Source organism: Dermochelys coriacea, chromosome 18 (assembly GCF_009764565.3).
Source record: "Dermochelys coriacea isolate rDerCor1 chromosome 18, rDerCor1.pri.v4, whole genome shotgun sequence".
In the NCBI taxonomy this organism is placed as follows: Eukaryota; Metazoa; Chordata; order Testudines; family Dermochelyidae; genus Dermochelys; species Dermochelys coriacea.
Window position 1 is genome coordinate 19592729 of NC_050085.1, and position 26123 is coordinate 19618851.

Consider the following 26123-nt stretch of genomic DNA (forward strand, 5'->3'; position numbering starts at 1 on the left):
AACCAATTCTCCAAATATAAATTGTAGCATGATGGTTTTGAAGCTAATTCTTACTGGTCCACTATACATCCAAGCAAAAGCAAAATACACCATCCCAGTCCTGAAGTATTTACCCAATACTGATTCAGGCAAAACCACGCTGGAGTAGTGTAATTTACATACATCTGACTGCATCTTTAGAAACAGCGCTTAGAAATACTTTTAGTGTTGGTCACATAATTTCTAATATAACTAACTACATGAAAGAGAGAAAAAAACTACAGCGGTAATTCTCCGTTTAAATTGTCTCAAACTGTGTACATCACTTCTGTTTCACTCTGATGCAATTAGTGGGTGCACTTTTTGATCTTTGGCTGAACACTGCAGCTGTTTTCTCAGTTCTGTGATGTATACCTTTTTAAAAGTAGAAAAATGCCACCACGCTGAAGCTTAAGTAAATAGCAGCCATCACTCATGCAACAGGTAAACAATGCTGTTTCTAATGAAAGATACTTGAATAACGAGGTAGTACTCAGACATGCTTTGTTCACTCCACATGTTTCATCTTTGTCTATTGCATGGATATTGAAAAGAGTTAGACAATTACCACATTGTTTTTAAATGTCTGTCTGTTTCAAGAATACTCTTTTTATAGTAAAGATGTACAGTCTTTGACTACACTGTGATGTAGTGTTAATGAGATGGGACTTAGAATTCTGCATAATCAGTGATTGTACTAAATGATTTTTAATATGCTGCAAAATGTTGTATGCTACTCAGAGTGAGGTTCCCCCTAGATATCCCCATCACCAGGCTATCATCCTTAGAAACAGCTTGAGAAACAAGTTTTTAAGAGGAAAAAATAAAAGGACCTCATAAAAGTGCCTGGTCCAAAAGCCCATTGAAGTCACTGGGAGTCTTTCCTTTGTGCTGTGGTTCGGGCCCCAATAGAACATAGATTTGTCTCTTTTTATTAATAAGCCATATCTAGCCAGAGCAAGAAATTATTAGGAAAATCAAGAAGTGCAAACAGGAGTGTAACATTTTCAAGTCTCTGGGAGAGCATTGCTCTAAAACTATATTTTTGTATTTTCTTCTCATGCTAAATATCATTAGCTGGCCATTAATATTTGTTTGATGTTTAACATTTTAATGGTGACATTTTCTGATGTAAGAAAAATGAAAAAGTAAATTAATAGGACTTTGATGAAAGTACAGAATATCAATTATTTCAAAAATATGATCTTTTATGTACTATTTAATCTGATATGTTTCAGTTCATAGCAAACAAAAGGGAAAGGGTTTTAAACACAGCAGTAGTTTTAATTAATTCAGAATTTCAGTAGCACAATTGCAAGATTAAGTTAATTATGATAAGAAAGAATATGATAAAATGAATGTGACTCCTGCAGATTCTAACTTTTTTCAGAGTAATTAATCGATCTTGTATTTTTATATTTCTTGATTATTACTGTTTACGTCAGCTGCTTTTTGTTTTTGAAAACATATGGAAGGGAGCAAACATGATGATGATGATATATTGAATTAGATTTGATGTGATCCATTGATTATTACAGTTTTGAAGATACGGGGTGAAATCCTGGCCCCAACTGAAGAAATGAGAGTGTAAGTATTGACTTCACTGTGGCCCGGATTTCACTCTTGATCTTAGACCATCTGCTCTTTAGATCTATGTACAAAACAGAGTGTCTGTGGACTAGATATTCCTGAAGATTTGTCAGTACTGGGTTGGTTTTGGATTATTGGCTCAGAGAGGTATATATTCATTAGTAGGTATCTTTTAGGTAGGATTTCAGAGTTGTTCTTGGTTCACTGACATAGATGTGAGTAAGTGGCACTAAATTATCAATTTTGTACCTACTGGGACTAACCCTAAGGTCTTTCCTCTGATAATTCTTACTCTGGCAAAACTTCCATTGAGTTCATTGGGAGTCTTGACTGTATAATGACTGATCTGAAAACAGAGCAAGACGTTCAGTATTTGGTTCATCGTGTCTTTGCATGAGACAGAAAAGAAATAAGCATTATGTGAAAATGAAGAAGAGTCTTTTTTGAAAAAAGTAACACTCCATATCAACTGTAGTTTTTCTTTGGAGTCTATCCAGAAGGCAAATAATTGTGGTTTGTGTATAATGATTAAGCATATTCTCCCAGGGATATGTTCGCCTCTCAACATTATATATTTTTTTAAAATAAGAATGTGTGGCATGGCTATAGAGTCTTTAGTTTGAGGATCTCAGAGCACTTTACAGCGAGAGGCCCTGATCCTGCAAGTATCTCTGCATAGGCTGACCCTCTGAGCCCGCACACCGTCCCATCGACTTCGAGGATCAGAGCTATTGTAGATCTGGGAAGCAGTTAGTCGCAATCCAAGCAGAGAAATTTTGTTGAGAATTTCGCAATGATTCAAAACAAGCTAAATCTGGAAAATGCGAGAATGGGATACTAGTCAATTTCAGATGGATTTTATTTTTCCCCTTTGCTATTTGATATCATGTCCATGTTACCGATAAAAATTCCAAGTTAAACAACAGAACTTAAAACAGCTTTTGTGTTAGGACTCATTGGTCTGCTGGGACTGTAATATTAATTCTTTGAATTAATCTCTGGCTGAAGTTCTAGGACTTTTAAAATAAAGGAGCACAAATAGAGACAATTGGGGAAATCAAATAAATTGTCTTAAATGTATTTAGTAATAATGGAAATTGTTTTTTATTTTTGCCTGCCATGATTTATTTTGTATTAGTTGATCTTCATAATCGGGATTTTTCTTGCAATTCAAATAACAATTTTTTGAATCTTAGGCCTTTTAATGAAGAAGGAGCTGTGAAAATAAAACCCACCGCCTTTTGAAACTTAGACTGCTGGCTGTATAACCCAAACTTCCTTTTCCTTTGATTTGCAGCAATGTTGTAGTCTCTATTACATGCATAACGTAGGGAGGGTCTCAAGAGAGACCAGTCCTTACTGATAAGATTAGGGGGAGTGTCTAAGACTTGAGTTTAGATAATCGAGAAAGGATCATTAAAGAAATCCCTCTGTACAAGAGATGCACAGAATGATGATGCTGTAGTCAGGATGGTCCTTCAGTGCATGAGCTGTCACAAGGCCTGAAATACCAGCTGCCTCTCTTTAAGTATAGAGGATGGCTTTTGTCACCAGCTCCACTGATCCTGGGGTACCTTATTGGAAAGCTTTAAACTTAACTCAAGTCACCGAATTGATGCACCTTACCCAGAGAAAACAGGTTAGACAATTAATTTCTTATTTCTTTTTTAATTTCTTGCCTATACTGGACTCTTTTTCTTTCCATGTTATTGTTGGCACTTTTGTTTTCATTCAGTTCCTTGTTTTGATATGCTTAGTGTCTTGAAACTGATCATAATGTTTAAGGAAAAGGAGTACTTGTGGCACCTTAGAGACAAACAAATTTATTTGAGCATAAGCTTTCGTGAGCTACAGCATCCGATGAAGTGAGCTGTAGCTCACGAAAGCTTATGCTCAGATAAATTTGTTAGTCTCTAAGGTGCCACAAGTACTCCTTTTCTTTTTGCAGATACAGACTAACACGGCTGCTACTCTGAAACCCATAATGTTTAAGGTAATCATGTCAAACAGTATTTAGGTCTTTTATTTCCAAGTTTGGTTGATGGTAGATTTAGGAATATGCATACCAAATATGCATGCAAAATTGGTAGAAGGAGGTTGGGATGAGATGGCTTTAAAACAACTGTTAAATAAAAAGCAGTGAGAGTTGCTCTGCAAGGTAGGGGTGAAGAGAGAGCGCCTGTAGCTGTTGGTATTTATTTACAAGCTTTTATTTTAGTTGGTAAAGACTGCCCCCTAATGGGACAACTCAGAAGGCGTAATAATGTACCCCCCACAATTAAACTACTAGGTGTGCTGTTGAAAGAACATCAGTGCTGTTAAAGTCACTAAAAATAAGAAAAGTAATGGTCTGCTCTTTCTCACTTATGGTTAGGCCAGCCAAATGTATTTTTCAACAAAATCATATTTAAAGTTAATTGAATAATCAAAATGTATTGAATCAAAGCTATATCCCTGAATGCTATTTATTACTGCAGATAATGAGTGAGGATATCTTACTGAATAGTAAGAGCTGACAAGTGATTAAAACAATGAATTGTGCTGTTAAAACAATAATAGAATACCATTTATTTAAATATTTTGGATGTTCTTTTACATTTTCAAATATATTGATTTCCATTACAACACAGAATACAAAGTGTACAGTACTCACTGTGTATTATTGTTTTTATTTCAAATATTTGCACAGTAAAAAACAAAAGAAATAGTATTTTTCAGTTCGCCTAATACAAGTACTGTAGTGCAGTCTCTTTATCATGAAAACTGAACTTACACATGTAGAATTATGTACAAAAAATAACTGCATTCAAAAATAAAACAATGTAACACTTTAGAGTCAACAAGTCCACTCAGTCCTATTTCAGCCAATCCCTCAGACAAACCATTGTTTTGTTTCTGAGTACAGTTACGTAACAAAAAAACCCTACATTTTTAAGTTACATTTTCACAATGAAGAGATTGTACCACAGCACTTGTATAAGGTGAATTGAAAAATACTATTTCTTTTGTTTAACATTTTTACAGTGTAAATATTTGTAATAAAAATAATATAAAGAGAGCACTGTACACTTTGTATTCTGTGTTGTATTAGAAATCAATGTATTTGAAAATGTAGAAAAACACCTGAAAATATTTAATAAATTTCAATTGGTATTCTAGTGATTAACAGAATGATTCATCGCAATTAATTTGTTTTAATTGCAGTTAATTTTTTGAGTTATCATGTGAGTTAACTGCGATTAATTTACAGCCCTAGTAATGATAAACTAAAAGTTATGTACTTAGTAAATACATTTTTCCAGTTTATTCTCTTTCTTTAACAGGATAAAAATAATGAATCATAGTGTAAGTTGATATCTGATGCTGACACATTGGGCCAATTCTTTCCTCAGACAAAACTTTCTCTTTGCTTCAGGAGAACCAGGTCCTGAATGTGTAATGTATCATGGTTATATTTCAGTGCAGTTCTTAGACTGTATCAAATTAAAATGACAAGCAAACAGAAAAGAGGAACAACAGACAAGAGATAAGCAAGATATTATTTCCCCCTAAATGTAATTACTCCCAGGATCACACCCTTGCATAAACTCCTCAACCATATACGTTATTAATAAATAATCTCATACTTAAGAGAGTTAACTGGCATATGGTAAACTACCATGTCTGTTTCAGAGGGGTAGCCGTGTTAGTCTGTACCCGTAAAACCAATGAGGAGTCCTTGTGGCACCTTAGAGACAAACAAATTTATTTGGGCATAAGCTTTCGTGGGATATAACCCATTTCATCAGATGCATGGGAATGGGCCACATCCACCTTAATTGAATTGGCCTCGTTAGCACTGCCCCCCCCCCACACACACACTTGGTAAGGTAACTTCTATCTTTTCATGTGCTGTATATTTATACCTACTTACTGTATTTTCCACTCCATGCAGCTGATAAAGTGGGTTATATCCCACAAAAGCTTATGCCCAAATAAATTTGTTAGTCTCTAAGGTACCACAAGGACTCCTCGTTGTTTTTACCATTTCTGTGTTCATCTGTAATGTGGAATATTAATTAATTTATGTAGCTGAGATTTTTTGATCTCACTAAGGATTCATTCTGGAAAAAAAAACTCAGATGAGTAACGGTATTCAACTTTACCCCACTGAACTCAGTGAGACTCCTTATGGGAGTAAAAATAGTAATTTATGTAAGTTTTGGCATCATCAGATCCTGAAACAATGAAGGCCCAACTCATTTGAGGTACTGAGCTCTCATTGACTTCAGCTGGGGTTGCAGATGCTCAGAACTTCTGGGAATTTGGCCATTCTTGTATATCGCAGTGTCTGTACGGAGAAATGAAAGAGACTTTGTGAATAAATATTCATCCTAGGGATATTGATCAGTACACACCATTAGACTTATAGGAATTCTGTATGTTTGTTTCCTGTGGAATCAGTGGATTGGCAGAGATTGAGTTATTATTGTTACTAAATCAGTGAACTTTGAACGTGCTGAATAAAATCTAGCTTATATTCAGAAAAGGAAATTGCATGGGAGGTGGGGGAGGGAGACTTATCATTGATTAACTTGAAAAAAGAAAATTCTTATGAGCCTGTTATGTAAAACATCATGGTATTTATTCACCCTTACTAAAAGGATTGCCCAGTGCTAACAAAACCTTACAATTGACTTTTAAGGTTAATAGCTAATATCCATTGAATTCTCAGGTATTGCTATTAGAATACGGCAAAGTCCAGCAAACTCTTTGGAAAATTGGAAACCTTGGCCACACATCTAAGGTTCAGAACTTCTTGAACCTTTTCTCCTGGCATATTCCCTTTCTCCTTTGCCAGGGACCCCAGCTCAACCCCCACTATTAGCTTCCTTCTAACACTCCCCTTTCTGTGCTTTATTCTTTGCTGCTTCTTTCATTAAGTGACCCCCCAAACTTTGATTATTGGAGATCCACCCTCCCTCAGTCAACTTGCTCCTAAAAACTCTTTTCTGTGTTGCCCACAAGAAGTAAGTGTGTGTGTGTGTGTGTGTGTGTGTGTGTGTGTGTGTGTGTGTGTGTGTGTGTGTGTGTGTAAAATACAATTAATTAATTAAAATAAATAAATGCAATGGAACCTCAGGCACACATACCAAAAGTAACAATGTGATCTTATTACTGTAACCTTCACCCTTCCTCACCTCGTTGTTTGTTACTCTCAGTTATTGTGTCACATTCAATGAAACTGACTGGAATCTGCATGGGTGCAGGTGTCTGCCCAAATGTAATAATTTGCAGAAGGAGGGCCATAGACTGTCAGCTTATAAATTCATGCTTTTCTTACTTGTCCTGTAAAGACTCTAACACACTTTTGGATACTGCATAATAAATAATAGTGCACACAACATAGTGAACTTAATAAACAGTACCTGTCATGTGTTGATGCACACGTATTGCTTGCATCATTATAGTCTGTTGTAGTCAATGAATGTTTATCTTGTATAAATAAAACAAGTGCTTTTGCCCTCTAATAAATGTATCCCTAGGTTTCTGTTCAGGTTTATGCCTTATCCAGAAGTGGTCAAAGCTCATGTCAGTGCAGGAGATCTCTGTAAGTTCTTTCAGACCATTTAAGCCCTGTGTTATGCAGTTTAAGTGGAGGCTTAAGTAGTGTATAGGACTGTTTGTGGGCTCTGCCCTTGAATGAATGCCTTCTATGTTCCCCTGATGATGCTTCAGTTCAGCAAGACCGATATCTAAGAGGTGCAGTATTGTACTTGCCAAATTCCAAAATGTTTGGCCTATAAAGTACCAAGTTTGGCTGACAATATTTTGAATAGGGACAGAATGGCATAAGGGATTTGTGAAGAGATACTGCATCTTTAAGGGCCAAATACTCACATAGTGTACATTGATGTAGCTCCATTGACTTCTGGGGAGCTATGCTAATTTAGATCAGCTGAAGAACTGGACCTCTGAGCACAAGCCTGACTCTGGCCTTGACAGGCAGGGACCAAAACTAGTTCTCTGTCAATGTTGTTTTCCATTTACATTAACAAATATCAGGTCAGTAACCTTATGGGGGTGGGGTGGGGGGAAGTTTTTTGTGTAATCTGGATAAGAGAGGCTCTTACTGTAAATACTACTTTATCATTCAAACCGCATGAAACTCTGACACACGTACAGTATAAATAAAGGCAGAGAAATAGCTCTCGGTAGCAATTATCAAACAAATCAAGTGACAGCCTCCCCTCTTAGCCAGAATCATTTGAGTTATTGCCTAAAATTATAAAATGTTGCTTTGCATATTTAACGTGTTTGTCTCCTTTTTGTTTTCCTATCCCCAGATCTATTATAAAGTTATTAAAGAAATTGAGCCAGGAGAAGAACTGCTGGTGTATATGAAGGAAGGTGCCTATTCTCTTGGGAACATGCCACCTAGTCTGGAAGGTGAGGCTCTTATTATTAGATACCCCCAGTTGGGAGGTGCACAGAGGTGCTAACAAAAGCACATCTTGTAAGAAGTTAAGCCTGTTGCCTGTTCTCTTATGTAACTGCAGCCTGTTCAGACGTTTTATAGTGAGATCTTTTCTCACTGGTTAGTTTGGTTGTCTTAGTTAGTGAAGTCTGAGCAAAACCTTTTTGAACTGAAACACTGGCCCAGCTACATGACTATATAATGTTAAGGAATGTTATGGTTTTGAATACCGTAGGTGGGTACAGGTGATCGTGGTGGTTTGTTTGCAGTAAAACTGAGCCAAACCATTATGAGACTTGCAAACCAGGCTGTGTCTTTAGATCACATGGCAAATGTGGCCAGGGCAAAGTTGGAACAGCCATTGTGCTGTTATAATACGGTGGCTCCACAACATCAGCTGACATTCAGCTGAACAGTTAGAGCAGGGGTGGGCAAACTTTTTGGCCTGAGGGCCACATCGGGGTGCAAAACTGTATGGAGGGCCGGGTAGGGAAGGCTGTGCATCCCCAAACAGTCTGGCCCCCACCCCCTATTTGCCCCCTCCCACTTCCCATCCTCTGACTGTCTCCCTCAGAACCCCCGACCCATCCAACTCCCCCTGCTCCTTCTCCCCTGACTGCCCCCTCCTGGAACCCCCTGCCCTAAACTGGCCCCCCCGGGATCCCACCCCCTAGCCAACCCCCCATCCACCCCGACCCCTATCCACACCTCTGCCCACTGAGAGGCCCCTGGGACTCTCACGACCCATCCAGCCCCCCGTTCCCCGACACCTGACAGCCCCAGAACCTCCACCCCATCCAACTGCCCCCCTGCTCCCTGTCCCCTGACCTCCTGCCCCTAACCACTCCCTGTTCCCTGACTGCTCCCCTGGAATCCCTTACCCAGCCCCCCCACCGCCGCGTGCACCACCCCCGCCCCCTTACCATGCCGCTCAGAGCGGAAGGAGCTCACAGCCCCACTGTCCGCGCGGCGGCGAAGCTGCAGGGGAGGGGGAACAGCAGGGGAGGGACTGGGGGCGAGCCTCCCGGGCCAGGAGCTCAGGGGCTGGGCAGGACGGGCCCGCGGGCTGGATGTGGCCCACGGGCTGTAGTTTGCCCACCTCTGAGTTAGAGTGACAAGCTGCCTGAATTGATCACAATTAAAGTTAATATCTTTATTGCTATGTTGCCCAGCAATGTGTGTCTTTCTTGGCAGCATATTGGAATGGCAGGTCAAGGTGCCTGGCACAAATGGGTGAGCAGATTGCTTAGGGGTATCTTGCACTGTGCATTGAGCAGAGCTAGGGGCTGAGCATTTTTATCTCACTCTTACATTAGCATAATCATTTCCCCCTAAATACATTAATACTAATTATTAAAGTTCAGTAACCACATAGGACATCTAAAGAACCATTATGCTTTCGTGGAGGAGTGAGAGTTTCATAATAGATACAGCAAGGAGCTGTGAGTGAGGACTCCTGGGTTCTGTTTCTGACTATGCCATGCACTCGCTATGTGAAATTAAAGGTAACTTGCAAAGGGGAAAAGAAAAGGAGTACTTGTGGCACCTTAGAGACTAACAAATTTATTTGAGCATAAGCTCATTGAGCTACAGCTGTAGCTCATGAAAGCTTATGCTCAAATAAATTTGTTAGTCTCTAAGGTGCCACAAGTTCTCCTTTTCTTTTTGCAAATACAGACTAACATGGCTGCTACTCTGAAACCTTGCAAAGGGAAAAAACTGAGCTTATGTCCTTCCCCCTCCCCCCTTCTCCTTTTTATGATGTTTAAAGATGGATTGAAATGATTTTTCCAAATCAAAGGGAGAATGAAGAGGGGTTTCTGCTTGTATTTCATTAGAAATAGAGGTTTTATCTCTAGGGGAATACTCTCTGACTATTGGAGAAGTGGTGATATGATGATATGATGAAAACAAAGAGTGAAAATGGAGCAGTTTTTGAAAGGGGAAGGGAAATAGACTATTTACAACTTGGGCTTTGGTTTTAGAAGAATTTTTAAAAACTGGCTATTTATATAGGTGGCAAGAATATCAACATTCTTTTTCTGAAGTCGCTGGTGCTAGACCATGGTCAGAGACAGGAGACCTGGCCAGATGAGCCTTTGGTTTGACCCGGTCTGACAGTTCCAAAGCTCCTATGTTTTGTTTTGTTTTATTAATACTTATTTAACACATTAATCAACATTTTGGTAAGAGGATGTGTTCATTAAAGATTCAATATCCCTCCTCCTTTCACTTAAAGTGACAGAGCTCACAATACAAGGGCTCTGAGGTATGGAAGTGGTCTCTCCGCAAAAACAAGGAAGACCAGACATGCTATTTCTGGTATTGCTAAAGTAAAAACCTAAACCACCAAAAAGTAATTTGAAAATATAATCTTGTAAGCCTCCTTTAAAGAATCAAAAAAGAGCACAACCCATCTCTTTAAAAAATCCTTTGTAAGTCACATGTGTTACACTGAAACTAAAACTACTGTAGATGTGCTAAGAACTAATATATTTTAATGTGCTCTTTAGTTTGGCTCTAATTTGGTGACGATGAATGTTAAAGACTAATATAAGAGAGGGGTTGAATGATCTCCAGTGAACAATTAGCTGAATTTAGTCCATCCTTTCTGTTTACACATTGACTGTGGGAATGGTTCATGATAGGTGCAAACTTGTTCATTATTATTTGATGACTGATTTATACAAATCTATTTCATCCTATGGATTGCTCATGATCTATTTGCCTATTGCTTTATCTAATCAATATTTGAAAACTAAGGTATTTTGGTTGGACATTCTGGTCACACGCTGGGTTTTGTTCCCTAACTGGTAGATTAATTTAACTCCTCATTTCAGAATTCTAATGAAAATATTTAGGATTATAAATGTTAACTCCACTTTCTGTGAATATTCTGCAATATTTGTTTGATATTTGCTGTTTCATTGAATGGTCCTACCAAAAACCTCTTTTGCTAAGAGTATTCTGAAAAAATGAATGAAAAAAGAGTCCAAACACAAATGATACAAATTAACTAAATAATTCAGGTTCATGTTTCTGAATAATTTTTTTCAGTATTCTCTCAGAATACTAATGCCATTTTTGAGAGCAAGACAGAGATATGAGTAGTTTCTTCCTCAAAATAATTGCATAAAAACTACATGTAGCCTTGACCATTTGTGTAAAAAAAAAGGGGGGGGGCACAAAATCAGGAAGAAAACTCAAGCTGTTTTGCTTCAGAGATTTCATTTTTGGCTGTAATTGACATTTATTTGAACAAGCAAAAACACCTTGTTCCCTATAATACGCCATTGTTGTCATTATATAACATTTATCTGCCTCCTCCCAATAATGTGTCATACTTTTGCCAGCTAATTGTTTTCAAACTGTAATAGCCCAACAGCCAATATTTGTCTTTTTAATACTTTTTCACCTTCAGTAATGATTTCCTCCCCCTGTCCCACTCCCTCCTCCCCCCGTTTAAACTCTGAATTGCACAAGAAAGAAAATGCAAAAATGTTCCACACAAAGATAATTATCATAAAAATCTTTTATCCAAACCCCAGTTGAATGCAGTAGACCCCTTATCACTGCAGGAATTTTGAGTAGGGCTCTTGAACTCCTTTGAGACTTGAGTCTGGTAGATTAGCATGTAGATGCCACATAATTGTGTTCCCCTTGGTTTCTCTGAAAGCTATTAGGCACTGATTTATTTTCCTGTTACATTCCTGCTTTGTCCTGCGTGTTACTGACGGAACTTAAGATAGATGCATATAACCACAGATTTGACAAACAAGACATTGAGCACTGGCAGCAATTTGTTGTTGTTGGATTTTTCTTTTTCTTTTTGCTGAAATACTGAAGTAGGAACCTGTTGTTGAAGGGCACAGTTTTTATGTATTGTGCTTAAAGGGAAAAAAACCCCTTAATGAATCCAAATACCATCAACTGGAGGTAGAGGGATGATCTAGGGATAAAGACACAGCTCTGGGAGTCAGGAGATCTGAGTTTAGTTCTGAGCTTCCTCTGTGACTTGGGATCCACTCTTACAAGATCCTGAGACTAGCCTTTATCTGTGTTGCAGTTTCTTTCCCTGTAGCAATACACAAGGGTCTTGTGAGCCAAACTTGCTAATGTTTGTAACTATTTGTTTGCATGAAAATTAAGAACTCCAAATGCAAGAAGAGTATTATGTGTCATTTTGGGGTGTTCAGTTAATCTACGTGCCAGTCAATTTCTTCCCTCTAGAAATGTTTGACAGAGCTTATTTCTAAGGTTCCTGAGAATCGAATACAACTAGTGAGGACATTTTGAGGGTGTGTCTACCACAATCTCAGTCATCTTCGTGTCTCTCGTATATGTTTTCTTTTCTCAGTGTTCCACAGGAAGAAAATCCATTTCTCTTCATATTGTCCATCCTCCATGATCATGAAAAAGCTGTTGCTCTTGACAAGGGAAGAAGAAAGTTCTCATGAATTTGCTCAAAATAGATACTTTTTTTCCCCAAAAGATTTAAAGCATAAAGAGCTTTATCTGCAAAGTATTTGTTGCACAAAAAAGGTACACAAAGCAAAACCAAAAAAATGGAGGTGGCTGAACTGAGTGAACTAGTCAAGCCACGTGGAGCCTTGTTTTTTCTGTCATTACTTAACAGAAGCCTTATTGGACCAATATTCAGCTGGTATCAATAGAGCTAGGCCAGTTTGTGGCAACTGAGGATTGGCCACTCATGCACAACTTGCAGTAATTCTGACAACGGGCAGGACGGGAGCAGTGGGGGAGGCAGAATTAGCCAAATAAGAAGAATTACCAGCTGTAACAAATGTGTTTCATAGATATGTGAATTATAATCTCTTTAGCTGTGCATCAAAGCAAAAGAGGTGTTACTCTCCTTAATGGTAGCAGGGATTCTAAAGTAGTATGTGTAGTGTTGTGATGTAGTGTGTGTGCATATGTGTGTACATGTGTTACTTACCTATATCTAGCTATCTAATGAAATATTCTCCCTTGAGAACATGTGCCCTGGTGTTCCTGCTAAATCTGCCTATATCCATCTGTACATTTCATACCTAGAAACTGGTTCAGGTAAAATAAGAGCCAACCAAAATCACCACCTAAATCTTGAAGGATTTTTGAAGTTTGAGGACATTCTTTATTAAATTGTCTTGTTGAAGGAAAAAAAAACCTCATCCACCTCTGCATTTCCTAGTTTGAGGTAAAAGATGAAGCACCAAAATGCATTGAGTCATGGGATATTTTTGTCCTGTGTGGAATTAGGATGCATTGAGAATTTCATAAGAGATCAGGCTTTCCTGGGATTTCCTAACCAGGGAAGTTTAAAAAAAAAGTTCAGAGAAGCTATAGAGAAACAGATGAACTTTTGATTAATTCTCCAGACCAGAGCTTTCCCCAGCTCACTAACTATTCAAGAAAGAAAGAAAGAGTAGATCAATAGGATGAGTTACTAAAGTAGATGACCTTGTTGCCAGAACAGTTCAAGATAATCAAGGGACCTCCATAGAGGAAGATCCTGTTATCATGCAGGTGGGAGGAGGGAGGGACTAGACAACTCAAACTGGTCCTGTATCATCACCTGATTCTCTGGAGTGCAAAGACAGGAAAAAAATGTAGGCATTTTTGCCAGCAACAACCGCACTTTGCAGTACAACTTGCAATGCGAATTAGATGTTGAGATATAGGCACAGCATGGAATAATCATCTGCTGCAGGACGCAGTGAGATCAAGATTTAATTAATGTATGACAGAAGTGGAGTGTCTTTGTGAGGTGGCCCCATCAGCCTGGGCTGTTGACCGCATCGAGATGGCTGCAAAAGAAGGTGTGCAGGCTGATCCTTGCAATATTGTAGCAATTGGCCCATCTGTCTGTCCCAGCACCTTCGGATGTATTATGCCTTGGACAAAGATAAGGAAAGGCTGTTCACGTAGTACACCAATCCTGCTGCCCAGCTCAGCTCTGTCCCAGAAGAGGCATAATTTAGCCAATAGATGTGTGCTGATGGTGTCTTAAATTTAGCCTGGAAACACCTTGTATTACATCATTCTGTCACATCACATAAAATGTGACAATGTAATTTGCCCATTCATGATTTTATTTTATAAGAAACAATTTCTTGAAAATAGAATAAATACAACAAGTGCTGCAGCTTACACTGCCTTTCAACCTTCTGTTACATCTGGGTAGCTTCTCTTGCTTCTGTTTACAGCTCTCCCTCCCTGGTGACACAAAACATGTCACTTACAGATTGGCTCAGTTCTCAAGATTTCTAATAAACATAGTTCCTTCCTCTAAAACTAGAAAAAGGGGCCCAATCCAGCTTCCACTGTAGCCCAGGGCACTTTGGCCATTGACATCAACAGTGGCAGAAGAATCAGACCCATATTCTATTGTCCATCTAAGCTATTTGAAAAAGGAGGGGAAAAAGGGAAATTTTCACCAATTTTTCCCCCTTTTTTCAAAATTGGATCAAAAATTTTTGAATAAAAATTTCATTTTAGAAAATGTTAATTTGCTTCTCTTTGTGTGCCTGCCTCTCATTGTCCATTCTTCTCATCTTCAGCAAGTCACTTCACTTCTCCGTGTTTCATTTTCTTCCTGTGTCCAATGGGAATGGCACCACTGACCTCCCTCGCGAAGGTGCTGTGAGAGCAAATTGTTTAGTTAATATTTTAACATTATTTGATGTACAAAGTGCTGTGAGTGGTAATTATTATTTATTGTTGATATTGTTTAGTTTCATTACATAGCACTAGGCAGTACTGAAAATTAGGGAGGAGAATTAATATTTTAATCACAAACAAGGAAGCACTAAAAGACCCTGGGTCTGATTGTGACTTCACTTATGTTGGTGTAACTATATTGACTCCAGAAGTGGTCCTCCTGATTTACACCAAACACACTTTTGGGCCTTGTAAAACAAACACTAGGTGATGATATTTTGTGCAAAAGTTTGTGCTGGTTAGCACGGGTACCTTATAGCATGGAAATCAGATAAAAAGTTTGTTATACATCTTAGAAACACCAGTGCAGGGCCGACAGAGACTCATACACACAGGGGAGTCAGGGTATAGGAATGCTTGCCATCTTTTATCCGCTCATCTCCTTTCTTATACCACAGATGAGCCAGGTCAGAGCTAACAATATTAGCCAAGATCATGAGATTCACTACCAGCTCTATCCCTTTAAAAATAATATTTTTTTTATGCCTTTTGAGTTAGTGAGTCTTGCTACAGGCTTTAAATTTGCCGTAAAGCTCTTGAAGTGCAAGAATGAAACTTGAATTGCAAAGACAACTTTCAGAAATAGAGTGGGGAGTGAGAAAGGGGAGGGAGGGAATCCAGCATAAAGAGACTAAATGGTCATTCAAAAGCTTCTGTTTCAAGCTGACTGCTGGGTGGAGAAACCCGGATTGTCCCAACTCCTTCACAGAAGTCGTTCTCCTGGAAAATTTACAGCTCTGAGCTGATTGTTTGACTTGGCACTATGGTCAGGATGCTGCCTTGTAAACTTAATAATAGCTGCCCTCTTTTTAATTTGTTTGACCTTGACTACAATAATTTATTATGTGCATTAGGTCTTTTTTTAAAAAACAAAGAATTTGGCTCCTTTTTCTTCACTGCACGGTGCTCTGGTTTTGAACTCCTCCTGCTTCATAGTGCACTGTGGCTGCTACATAAGCTTAGAGGATTGGGAGGAAAGGGAATCGCTTGAAAAGTGTGTTCTCCAGGTTGCCTTCAAGCAGAGGAGCTTTTCCTAGCAGAAATATAATTATCATCTTTTTACAGGTTTATTTTTGAGACAGGAATCCTTCTGGTTTGCAAAGGTTTCCTCCCCGCCTCTTGGCAGGCCCATTGAAGGAAACAGCCACAAAGTTATTTGTATTTTAAAAGCACTTAATTGCACAAATAAAAAAGACACCCAAAACCCAACACTGTGTAAATCCAGTAACTCCTGTAGGTATCAGCAAAAAGCCTCAACTGAGCTGAGGACAAAAAGCAAACAGAGGAGTTCAAGCTGCTGCTGGTGAAGGCACTTTTCTGCAGCAAAGAGCATTCTAAAAGTCGTGGTCTCTTCAGGTTGTATGACTTTTGTAATGACACCATTCATGCTTGATACTAACTGCATCAGACCAGTGTATGGATGTGCATTCTGTACCTGCAACATGCAAACATGCTATGTTCAGATTATGTGCAATGTATGCCATTTTATTTACAGGAGAAATAGCTGCTCAAAAGAAGTAAAATTATTCGGGACTTTCTAATGCTGACATTGAACTATTTTGTCTTCCTGTTTTCAGAAGAGCACACATTTCGTTGTGAGGACTGCGATGAACTCTTCCAGTCGAAGTTGGACCTGCGGCGACACAAGAAATATGCCTGCAACTCTGTCAACTCGCTGTATGAGACACTGAATGAGGAGCTCAAACAGGAAGGGTTAGGCGACGGGCAGGTCTATGAGTGCAAAGACTGTGAGAGAATGTTCCCCAATAAATACAGGTATTGCTGAGACAGCAGGAACGTACCTAGCTAGTGGGATGTGGAAAGCTAGAAGGAATTATCCAAACACAAAATAGTATTTGGAAGTGTGTGAATCAAGGGGGAACTGGAGGGCTCAGGGTTGGTATCTGATTGTGGCTTTTCAACTGTAGGCCACCATTCTGAATATGGCTCCAACCAGGTGTTTTCAGAAAATCACTCACAATCAGGCAGCTGGTTGGCAGCTCATGTTGAGTGAGTTGTGGTCTCAATTCGTGCCCTAGGGTCCACTGTCATGATCCATTGACTATTTTCCCACTGCCTTAGAAAATCCATCCTGCTAGTCAGCTCTGATTGTTGGCCATCTCAACAGCAGGCATGGGGACTGAATTCCACCTCCCCCTTTTCAGGTCAAGACTGGTATGATTGTACTGCCTCTCCCTCTATGCTAGATCTGTGGACAAGCCGAGGTGATCAGTTCTGTCAACCCAGCATGAGGCCCATTTTAAAAAAGGATATCAATTGGGGCCCTTCCTTCACCATTGAAGTCAATGGGAAAAGGTTCTTTCCAATCAGTTCTGAAGTGAATAAGAAATAATACATTGGAAAAAAAAACTGAATGAAAAAACAGGGTATCTTCAATTTAGTATCTTCTCTTTAGTAGCCATTAAAGTATGAGACAACTTCTAGCCCTTTATTATGAATTTTACCAATATATACCAATCCTAGAAGTCTAAATAATAAGATGGGTGAACTAGAGTGCCTCGTATTAAATGAGGATATTGATATAATAGGCATCACAGAAACTTGGTGGAATGAGGATAATCAATGGGACCCGGATTTAATACCAGGGTACAAAAGATGTCAGAAGGACAGAACAGGTCGTGCTGGTGGGGGAGTGGCACTATATGTGAAAGAAAACATAGAATCAAATGAAGTAAAAGTGTTAAATGAACTAAACTGTACCATAGAATCTCTATGGATAGTAATTTCATGCTCAAATAATTAGAATATAGTAGTCGGGATATATTACCGACCACCTAACCAGAATGGTGATAGTGACTGTGAAATGCTCAGGGAGATTAGAGAGGCTATTAAAATAAAAAACTCAGTAATAATGGGGGATTTAAACTATCCCCATATTGACTGGGTACATATCACCTCAGGATGGAATGCAGAGATAAAGTTTCTTGACATCTTAAATGACTGCTTCTTGGAACAGCTAGTGCTGGAACCCACAAAAGAAGAGGCAATCCTTGATTTAGTCCTAAGTGGAGCACAGGATCAGGTCCAAGAGGTGAATATAGCTGGACCGCTTGGTAATAGTGACCATAATATAATTAAATTTAATATCCCTGTGGCGGGGAAAACACCACAGCGGCCCAACACTGTAGCATTTAATTTGAGAAATGGGAACTACACAAAAATGAGGAAGTTAGTTAAACAGAAATTAAAAGGTACAGCACCAAAACTCAAATCCCTGCAAGCTGCATGGAAACTTTTTAAAGACAGCATAATAGATGTTCAACTTAAATGTATACCCCAAATTAAAAAACATAGTAAGAGAACCAAAAAAGAGCCACCATGGCTAAACAACAAAGTAAGAGAAGCTGTGAGAGGCAAAAAGGCATCCTTTCAAAGTTTAAGCTTAGTGAGGAAAATAGAAAGGAGCATAAACTCTGGTAAGTGAAGTGTAAAAATATAATTAAGAAGGCCAAAAAAGAATTTGAAGAACAGCTAGCCAAAGACTCAAAAAGTAATAGCAAAAAAATGTTAAGTACATCAGAAGCAGGAAGCCTGCTAAACAACCAGTGGGGCCACTGGACAATTGAGATGCTAAAGGAGCACTCAGGGGTGATAAGGTCATTGTAGAGAAACTAAATGAATTCTTTGCATCAGTCTTCACAGTTGAGGATGTGAGGAAGATTCCCAAACTTGAGACATACTTTTTAGGTGACAAATCTGAGGAACTGAGGATAATAAGACAGAATATATCATATTGCCTCTATATAAATCCATGGTACACCCACATCTTGAATACTGCATGCAGATGTGGTCGCCCCATCTCAAAAAAGATATATTGGAATTGGAAAAGGTTCAGAAAAGAGCAACAAAAATGATTAGGTGTATGGAATGGCTGCCATATTAAGAGAGATTACTAAGACTTGGACTTTTCAACTGGGAAAAGAGACAACTAAGGGGGATATGATAGAGGTCTACAATATCATGACTGGTGTTGAGAAGGAAGTGTTATTTATCCTTCTCATAACACAAGAACTAGTGGTCACCAAATGAAATTAATAGGCAGCAGGATTAAAACAACCAAAGGAAGTATTTCTTCACACAACACACAGTCAACCTGTGGAACTCCTTGCCAGAGGGTGTTGTGAAGGCCAAGACTATAACAGGATTCAAAAAAGAATAAGTTCATGGAGGATAGGGCCATCAATGGCTATTAGCAAAGATGGGCAGGGATGGAGTCCCTAGTCCCTGTTTGCAAGAAGCTGGGAAAGGGCGACGGGATGGATCACTTGATGATTACATTTCTGTTCATTCCCTCTGGGGCACCTGGCATTGGCCACTGTCGGAAGACAGGATACTGGGCTAGATGGACCTTTGGTCTGACCCAGTATGGCCGTTCTTATGTTCTTATGTACATTGAAGGTTTTAATGTAAATGTGTTAACTATGCCTATGTGTACATTAAATTCATCACCTCTTATGCTTAGGCTTTCAGTTATGATTTTCTTTTCCAAATATATAGTTCCATGCAGAGATTAAATTTAATGCCATTTCAGGAGGAAACTACCTATTCTTGTTTGGTCCCCAGTAAATCTGAACATTCCACTTTATTCCTAGAGAAGCCTTGCTAAGACAGCAGGATAAGTCCAGTCAGTTTGCCTAATAATTTCTTGGAATTTAATATGGATCAAATCAAGAATATCACTAGAAAGCTGAAATTGAGCATTTAGGAGATGACTAAGTAAATAGATGTGCTAATCTCAATAGATATTTTCCTGTAAATATTGTATTTAGTTGTCCATGTTTTCTCTAAATAAAATCATAAATGGCAATTAACCACAGGGAAATAATACAATTTCATGGTGAACATAGTTTCTTTATCAGAATGGATGATTATTCTTCATGATTAACAGGAAGTCAATTTATTAGTGTCTTGTTCATGAAGATTAACAATCAGAACTTGAAGGGAGAAGAGAGGATATCCCAGGGAGTAGTGAGATTTTAAACTGCTTTGGTTAATCATAAATGGTTATCAGGCAGACAGAAATCTAACCAAGCACTAGAGGTGTGCTGAAACAGCAACATACACAGTTGTCGTAACTTGTGAACCAGCAAATGCCATCAGGTCACAGATATTTGAATTCAAGTCATTTTTCAATCCCATGAGTTTTTTGGCTGGGAATTTCACAAGAAACTAAGGGAATTAAATACCTAACTCCTGGGTTCCTAACTTCCTAAAACTCCTTTTGAAATCCCAGCCATAGGGGCTAATCCTGAGAGGAATAGGTCTGTAGCATTTAATAGACTGACAGAACCTTTCTATCGGGTTTTAAAACCATCCCATAGAATTTAATATAAAATTGTATACCTCCTTTAAAATTCTATAGGGACAGTTTAATAAAACCTACCGAGATGATTTCATTTTCTGTTAAATTTCAGTGTGTCTTATAGTTCTGTGGAATTTATCTATACGGCTGAGTATCTGCAACTCCCACTGATCTATGCTTGAAGCCAACAGGAGTTGCAAATGTTCCTCCTTTCTCTGGATCATAGAGTTTACAGGGTGAACAATTTCCAGCTTTTTTGGTACTTGAGTTGCTAATGGGGTAAATCTTCTTTACTGCTCTTTATATTCATCCTCAACAGAGGAATTTCCTGCCCTTCCTACTGATCCCACCACCCATCACATTGGCTTCCCTTTACTGTCACCCCCTGGTTTACTGGCTCAGCAGGAGAGCTGCTTACTGACACACACACTCAAGATGAAAAGGCAGAGAGAACACTTTGGCAGGGGGAAATACAGCAGCTTTCTCTGAACAGCTCTCTCTGTAATGGCACTATTTCAGCAGCCACTTGGGTTTGCCATCATCATCCAGTTGGCAGAAGTTGAAATCACCGAGTTAAGTAATAAAAGATGTCTGACATTTAAAAGTGAAATGTGTTTGCACCTTATCACATTTCTTTCAAATGTTGAGTCCCAGTGTTCTGGGAAGTTATGGGCTTTGTGCCCATGAAAATGGCAACATGATAGGTTCAGCAGCAACAGCTAATATCTTGTCTTTCCTTGCCGGGATCCTGCTGGAGTCTCTGTCACTCGTGTTTTCCCTCATGGACCTTCAGGATTGAGGTCCATTTTCTCTCTTTTTCACATTAAATGGGAGAAAATTCATAAAACATAACAAACTTTGGAGGGCAGAATGGGCCCATTTTCAATGTGAAATTAAATGTCAAAAGAAAAAGGAAAAAAAGAAGAAAATTTCCCTAGACACATCATTGTTAATACGTTGTTCACTTTATTTTAAAAGGATTTTGAAGTCATGTTATGTGACAAGCACTGGGTCAACTAGTTAGGTGTGAAAAAAACAGTGCTTATGACCTGTTTGTCTGTCACCATCTTTAATCACCATGGCCTCTCTCAAACCTCCTTAATACAGTGACCCTAAAGTACAGGATTATGGTAACTGTAGCTCTGTTGTCAGCAAGTGTCTTGCTCAGCCTGACCCTAAACTGGAACCAGTCAAGGACTACACTATTCATTGGCTCATTTATTGTGGCTGTATGCCTGAATTCTCTGCTCTCTTTCTTTCCTAGCTTGGAGCAGCACATGATAATCCACACTGAGGAGAGGGAGTACAAGTGTGACCAATGTCCAAAGGCTTTCAACTGGAAATCAAACCTGATTCGTCACCAGATGTCACATGACAGTGGCAAACGATTTGAATGTGAAAACTGTGTGAAGGTATGGTTCAGGGCATGATGCAGCGTGGGTTCACAGCGTCATCCAGGAAAAGACCTGGTGAGCTGGAGAAACGACTCAGCGGAAATAATCAAACGCAGTGGCAATCGGCATGGTTTTACTTTCTTGAGGAATGACAATTGTAACCATAATTCAGAATAAGGTAACATGAGTAACAGGAAGCAAAGAAAAGACTCCTCAGCCTGGGGTTTAACCCAGTCCTGTAAACTTGGATGTGGAACCCAATCTACCTGCAAGCAACCATTCTCATAGCCTTTTCCCAAGCATTGCAAGGTTCTTTAGATTTCAGGTGAGCACTGTGAAGCATGTGTGTTGTCAGGCAGATAGATTTAGCTATTCAGAAGCAAAACTTTATGTATACAATTGGATACACCATAGACTGCATAGAGGGTGAGATGAGTTGGGTGCCAACCGGTTAACATGATACAAGTCAGCACTAATTGTATCTGTTATCTCTTTGCAGTGCAAGGTGAAAATCCTGCACTGTTGAACTCAGAATCTGTTATCCCAAGAACACTTATGATAAACAACAATAGACAGCCAACCCTCCCTCCTCTGCCACAGCCATGTTTGTTTCTGTCCCCTAAAAGCATTTTCTCTTTTCTCATTTTCTCAGGTGTTTACTGACCCCAGCAACCTCCAGCGGCACATCCGTTCCCAGCACGTTGGTGCGCGAGCCCATGCCTGCCCGGACTGTGGCAAAACCTTTGCCACCTCGTCTGGCCTCAAACAACACAAGCACATTCACAGTACTGTCAAACCTTTCATATGTAAGTTGTCACGGCCATCACACAATCCTGGCTTGCACTGTAATTGTACATATCCTAAGGGGGCCCCCAGCACTGGCTGTACCTCTTTGAGCAGCCGCTGTAATTTTATAGGTCAGAGCACAAGATGAAATTCCGCAGAGATTTTTTTTTTTTTGCAAGCTCCTTGTTTTTTCAGTAAACATTCATGGCAGTTTTTGACTTTCTTGACAAGTTAAAAGCTGAGTCTCTCAGCAGGCCCAGTGATGCCATTTTCTCATATCTTTTCTTTCTCTCTTTTTTTCTAATGGTTTCTCTGTTAGAAATGTGTTTCTGGGGGCTTTAAATCATACAATCAGGGTGAAGAATTTGGGAAAGCAGCATACAAGAAAGAAGGAACTTTTAAAAGGCGTTTTTTTCTTCTTTATTCCCGAGGACTTTAATCTAGACAATACTCTCCAACCATTTAAATTGCAAATTAGCTACATCCTTGTAGTATTCAGGAGGGCGTTTCCAACGGGGTCATTTACCCTGGGAATGCCTGAAAGATCCTCATCTTATTTCTTTTGCCTTTGGGGTTTTTTTTTAATCTCTATAGTGCCCCTTGCATCTTGGTAACTGTGCAGGAAAGCGTATTCTACATCACTAGAAATGTGCACGGGGTGCTCTGGTGGCTACCACTCACCATCTCACAAAAAAAGGGTGGCAGTATAGTTAAAGCACAAAACAGGATCTCTGTTCGGTTCCTGGCTTTGAGGCTGAGGCCAGATGTTCCACCGTACAAGCCACTGAACTTGTCTGTGCCTCCATATCCCAAAACGGGAACAGTGCACAATGGTAGGTGTGAGGCGAAATTCATTAATGTGCATTGAGCTCATCAGATGGGCGTCAGTGGGGAAATACAAAATACTGTTGTTACTCATTTGGCTGACTAGAGAGATGATGATATGATCTTTCGCTTAGCATCTCATGCCAACTGGCACATGAAAGAGAGAGAGAGAGAATTTGAATCTCGTAATATTTCTACATTGAAATGAACTGTTTCTTCTAACAACCTCTTCACTCTCTTACCAAAGCAATTATGGGTAAAGTGTTCTCCTCATCCATATCAAGGTTTGAAATAACTTGAGAATGAGTCTGCCCAGTTCATGTGTGACAAGTGTTAATATTGAATCTGTTAACAACTGGGTAAAAGGTAACAAATGATGGGGCTCTGTGGGTGTGCTGACTATGCTTATGGAACCTTGGGGCCAGAGTCCCCTGCAAAACTTTTTCTTTCTGTTTAATAGAAAGTCTTTGCAGTCTTGTGCCTGGATAATAAAGAAAGTTGGTTTTGATGCTTTTATAACTATAAAATCCAGAACAGCAAGTGAGAAGATTCCACATGGATTTCCAAAATCATTACACACCTGGGCTTTTAAACAAGTATTTTTAGGCCCTGCTTGCCTTGGAATGATGAAATAAACTCTGGTATCTTTAGCAGCACAAAGATGCCTGTTTGCATAACTATGAGGGTGTTGCAGGGACTCTTTAGGGCATGGAAGAATGAAAAAAACAATCCTCTTCTTTGGACAAACTTGCTTTGAATATTACCCTTCATCTTTCCATAAGTTTTTTCTACATGAGATTATTATACTTTGCTTGTTTATTTGCATTATTAAAGACATTTACCATAGGGATAATGCTAACCCGCAAATCCAATGTTCAGCCAACAAATGTTTACAAAAATTGCATTCTGTTCTGATGTAATTTTCTAAAGTAGATTAGCTATTTATTATGAATTGTTATGTCTCTTCCAAACCACAATATAACATCTTTTGGCACATGCTAAAGGACACATAGTTAAAATTAGAAAGGGGGTAATTTTCCACTGGAAAGAAAAATATACAAACATCTTTTCAATAAATCCAAAAATGTGACATTTCTCCAAAAATTATTAGTAATTTGAGAGGGAGTTATAAATTCACACACATGGAAATACTTGTTTTCACATAGACTCATATAGATGTTCTCTTAAATACATACAAACATTCGCAGAGGCCTACAGATGCTCTCCTTGCATACACGCAAGCATGCAGGGAGAAACACTTCCGCACACTAGAACTAAAAGAGTCAAAGAGATGCGACTGTCAAAGCCAGGAAATTCAGAGTTAAGGATGGATGCTCTATCCTTACCTTGGCCTACCTATTGCAGCATATTGACTTCATTGTTCTGAGGTTGCCCAATGACAGGCATGTCTTTTGGGCTCAGTAACAATGAGAATCAGTAGCAGCTGCTGAAACACAGAGGAAGTTCCTGTAACTTCTGTGTTTTTCAGACTCTGGCAGATCCCTATGAACAAATTCTGGTGTAAATAAAACAAACCCATAATCACTTTCACTTGCCCTAAGTCAAAATAGTTTGGGATTCATTTCTCTTTATACCTTTTTAAAAGTAATAATAAAAAACAAGGAAATAGTTAAAAAAAAATAAAGCAAAGCAACAACCAACCAACCCAAAACCCTCCTTTGAAAATCTTTGTTGAAGAATGTATAGAAAAATCATCACACTATATACACAAGCACAAGCTGCCACAGTTCAAGGTGTAAATACTGGAAATTAGGTATGGACTGAACAACTTTGATAAAATTATCATTTGGCCTTTTAACCTCTTTTGATTTTAAAAAAAAATTGATTGCTATTTGTCAGTTCTGCACTGCCTCTGCACTTCTGAGTTGCATCCAGGGCCAGAAGCATGAGTGCTGAAATAGCATGACGAAAGACAGTTCTTGTAGTAACACCACCACAATGAGAACTAGTCTGCTCTTGAGAGATCCTTCTGCATTTTTGGGTGCTCATGTGTACTGAATTGCCAAACTGGTGAAATTTCACTGATCATTACTTGAAATCTCAGTAGAACTGGCTTCCTCATCAGCTTTCCATGGATGCTTGGATTTGTCTGGTTTGGAAATATTATTAGAACAGCTTCTCTTGCTGTGTTTTGATACTTCCATTCAAGTACTGATGTGGATAATAAATTATAGCAAAGGTATCACTTTTAACCCAGGCCTAAAGGCCTTTACCACAGAAGGAAGTATTGCTCCATCCTTAAGCCACAGGACTGGGTGTCAGGAGATCTGGATTCTATTCTTGCTTGGCTACTAACTTGTGTAATTCACTTAACCTTGTTCTGCCTCAGTGTCTCTCTTTGTAAAATGGTGATAACAACTCTCTTGTAAAGTCAGTGAAAACCTTAATTCATTAACAGATAAAATTTATCCCTGTGCTAGGGGCCAGCTGAAATCCTTTGCACCACTTATGTCCTGTATATGTTTCAGAGTAGCAGCCGTGTTAGTCTGTATTCGCAAAAAGAAAAGGAGTACTTGTGCCACAAGTACTCCTTTTCTTTTTGTCCTGTATATGTGAATGGTGGATAAGGCTTGTGGTGGTAATCTGCACAGGGGGTGAATTTCACCTTAATGCTTATAAGGTGCTTTTGAGGTGCTCAGGTAGAAGGTGAAGTAGAAGTGTTAGGCAGTAATATTATGAAATGCAGAAGGGACATTTGAAAAAGTTAAATTTCTTTGGACTTGTGAAACAGTTTGGGTTGGGTTTAATTCCTGTTTCTTCTGAACCACCGTTATGCCCGACCCTGCTAGGGCTGAGTCCTTCCTTGTAAAAGTTGTAGCAAGTCACATTCTGAAAGCCTCGTATTAGAAGTCTATATGGAAAATGCTGACAGAGCATTAACTCTGTCACTGCTAGGGTGCCCCTATTAATTTAACAAATACAAGATCCTCTCTGAAGCTGAGCACTGGTTTGAGGAATATTTATAGAACATCCCCGTGGAGCGGTAACT

General features: G+C 39.1%; 1 protein-coding gene across 8 annotated transcripts in view; it reads left to right on the forward strand.

Annotated features, from left to right (window-relative positions):
* Positions 1-26123, forward strand: part of PRDM16 (PR/SET domain 16) — a 454451-nt gene that overhangs the window by 390827 nt on the left and 37501 nt on the right. For 7 of the 8 annotated variants that reach the window (XM_043499846.1, XM_043499847.1, XM_038376894.2 and 4 more), the window contains 4 exons: positions 7935-8037; positions 16363-16561; positions 21373-21520; positions 22155-22308. In XM_043499846.1, the coding sequence (XP_043355781.1) occupies positions 7935-8037; positions 16363-16561; positions 21373-21520; positions 22155-22308 (604 nt within the window). Of the gene's footprint in view, positions 1-3041; positions 3248-7934; positions 8038-16362; positions 16562-21372; positions 21521-22154; positions 22309-26123 lie in introns of those variants that run through there. The other variant, XM_043499849.1, reaches the window with a different exon arrangement.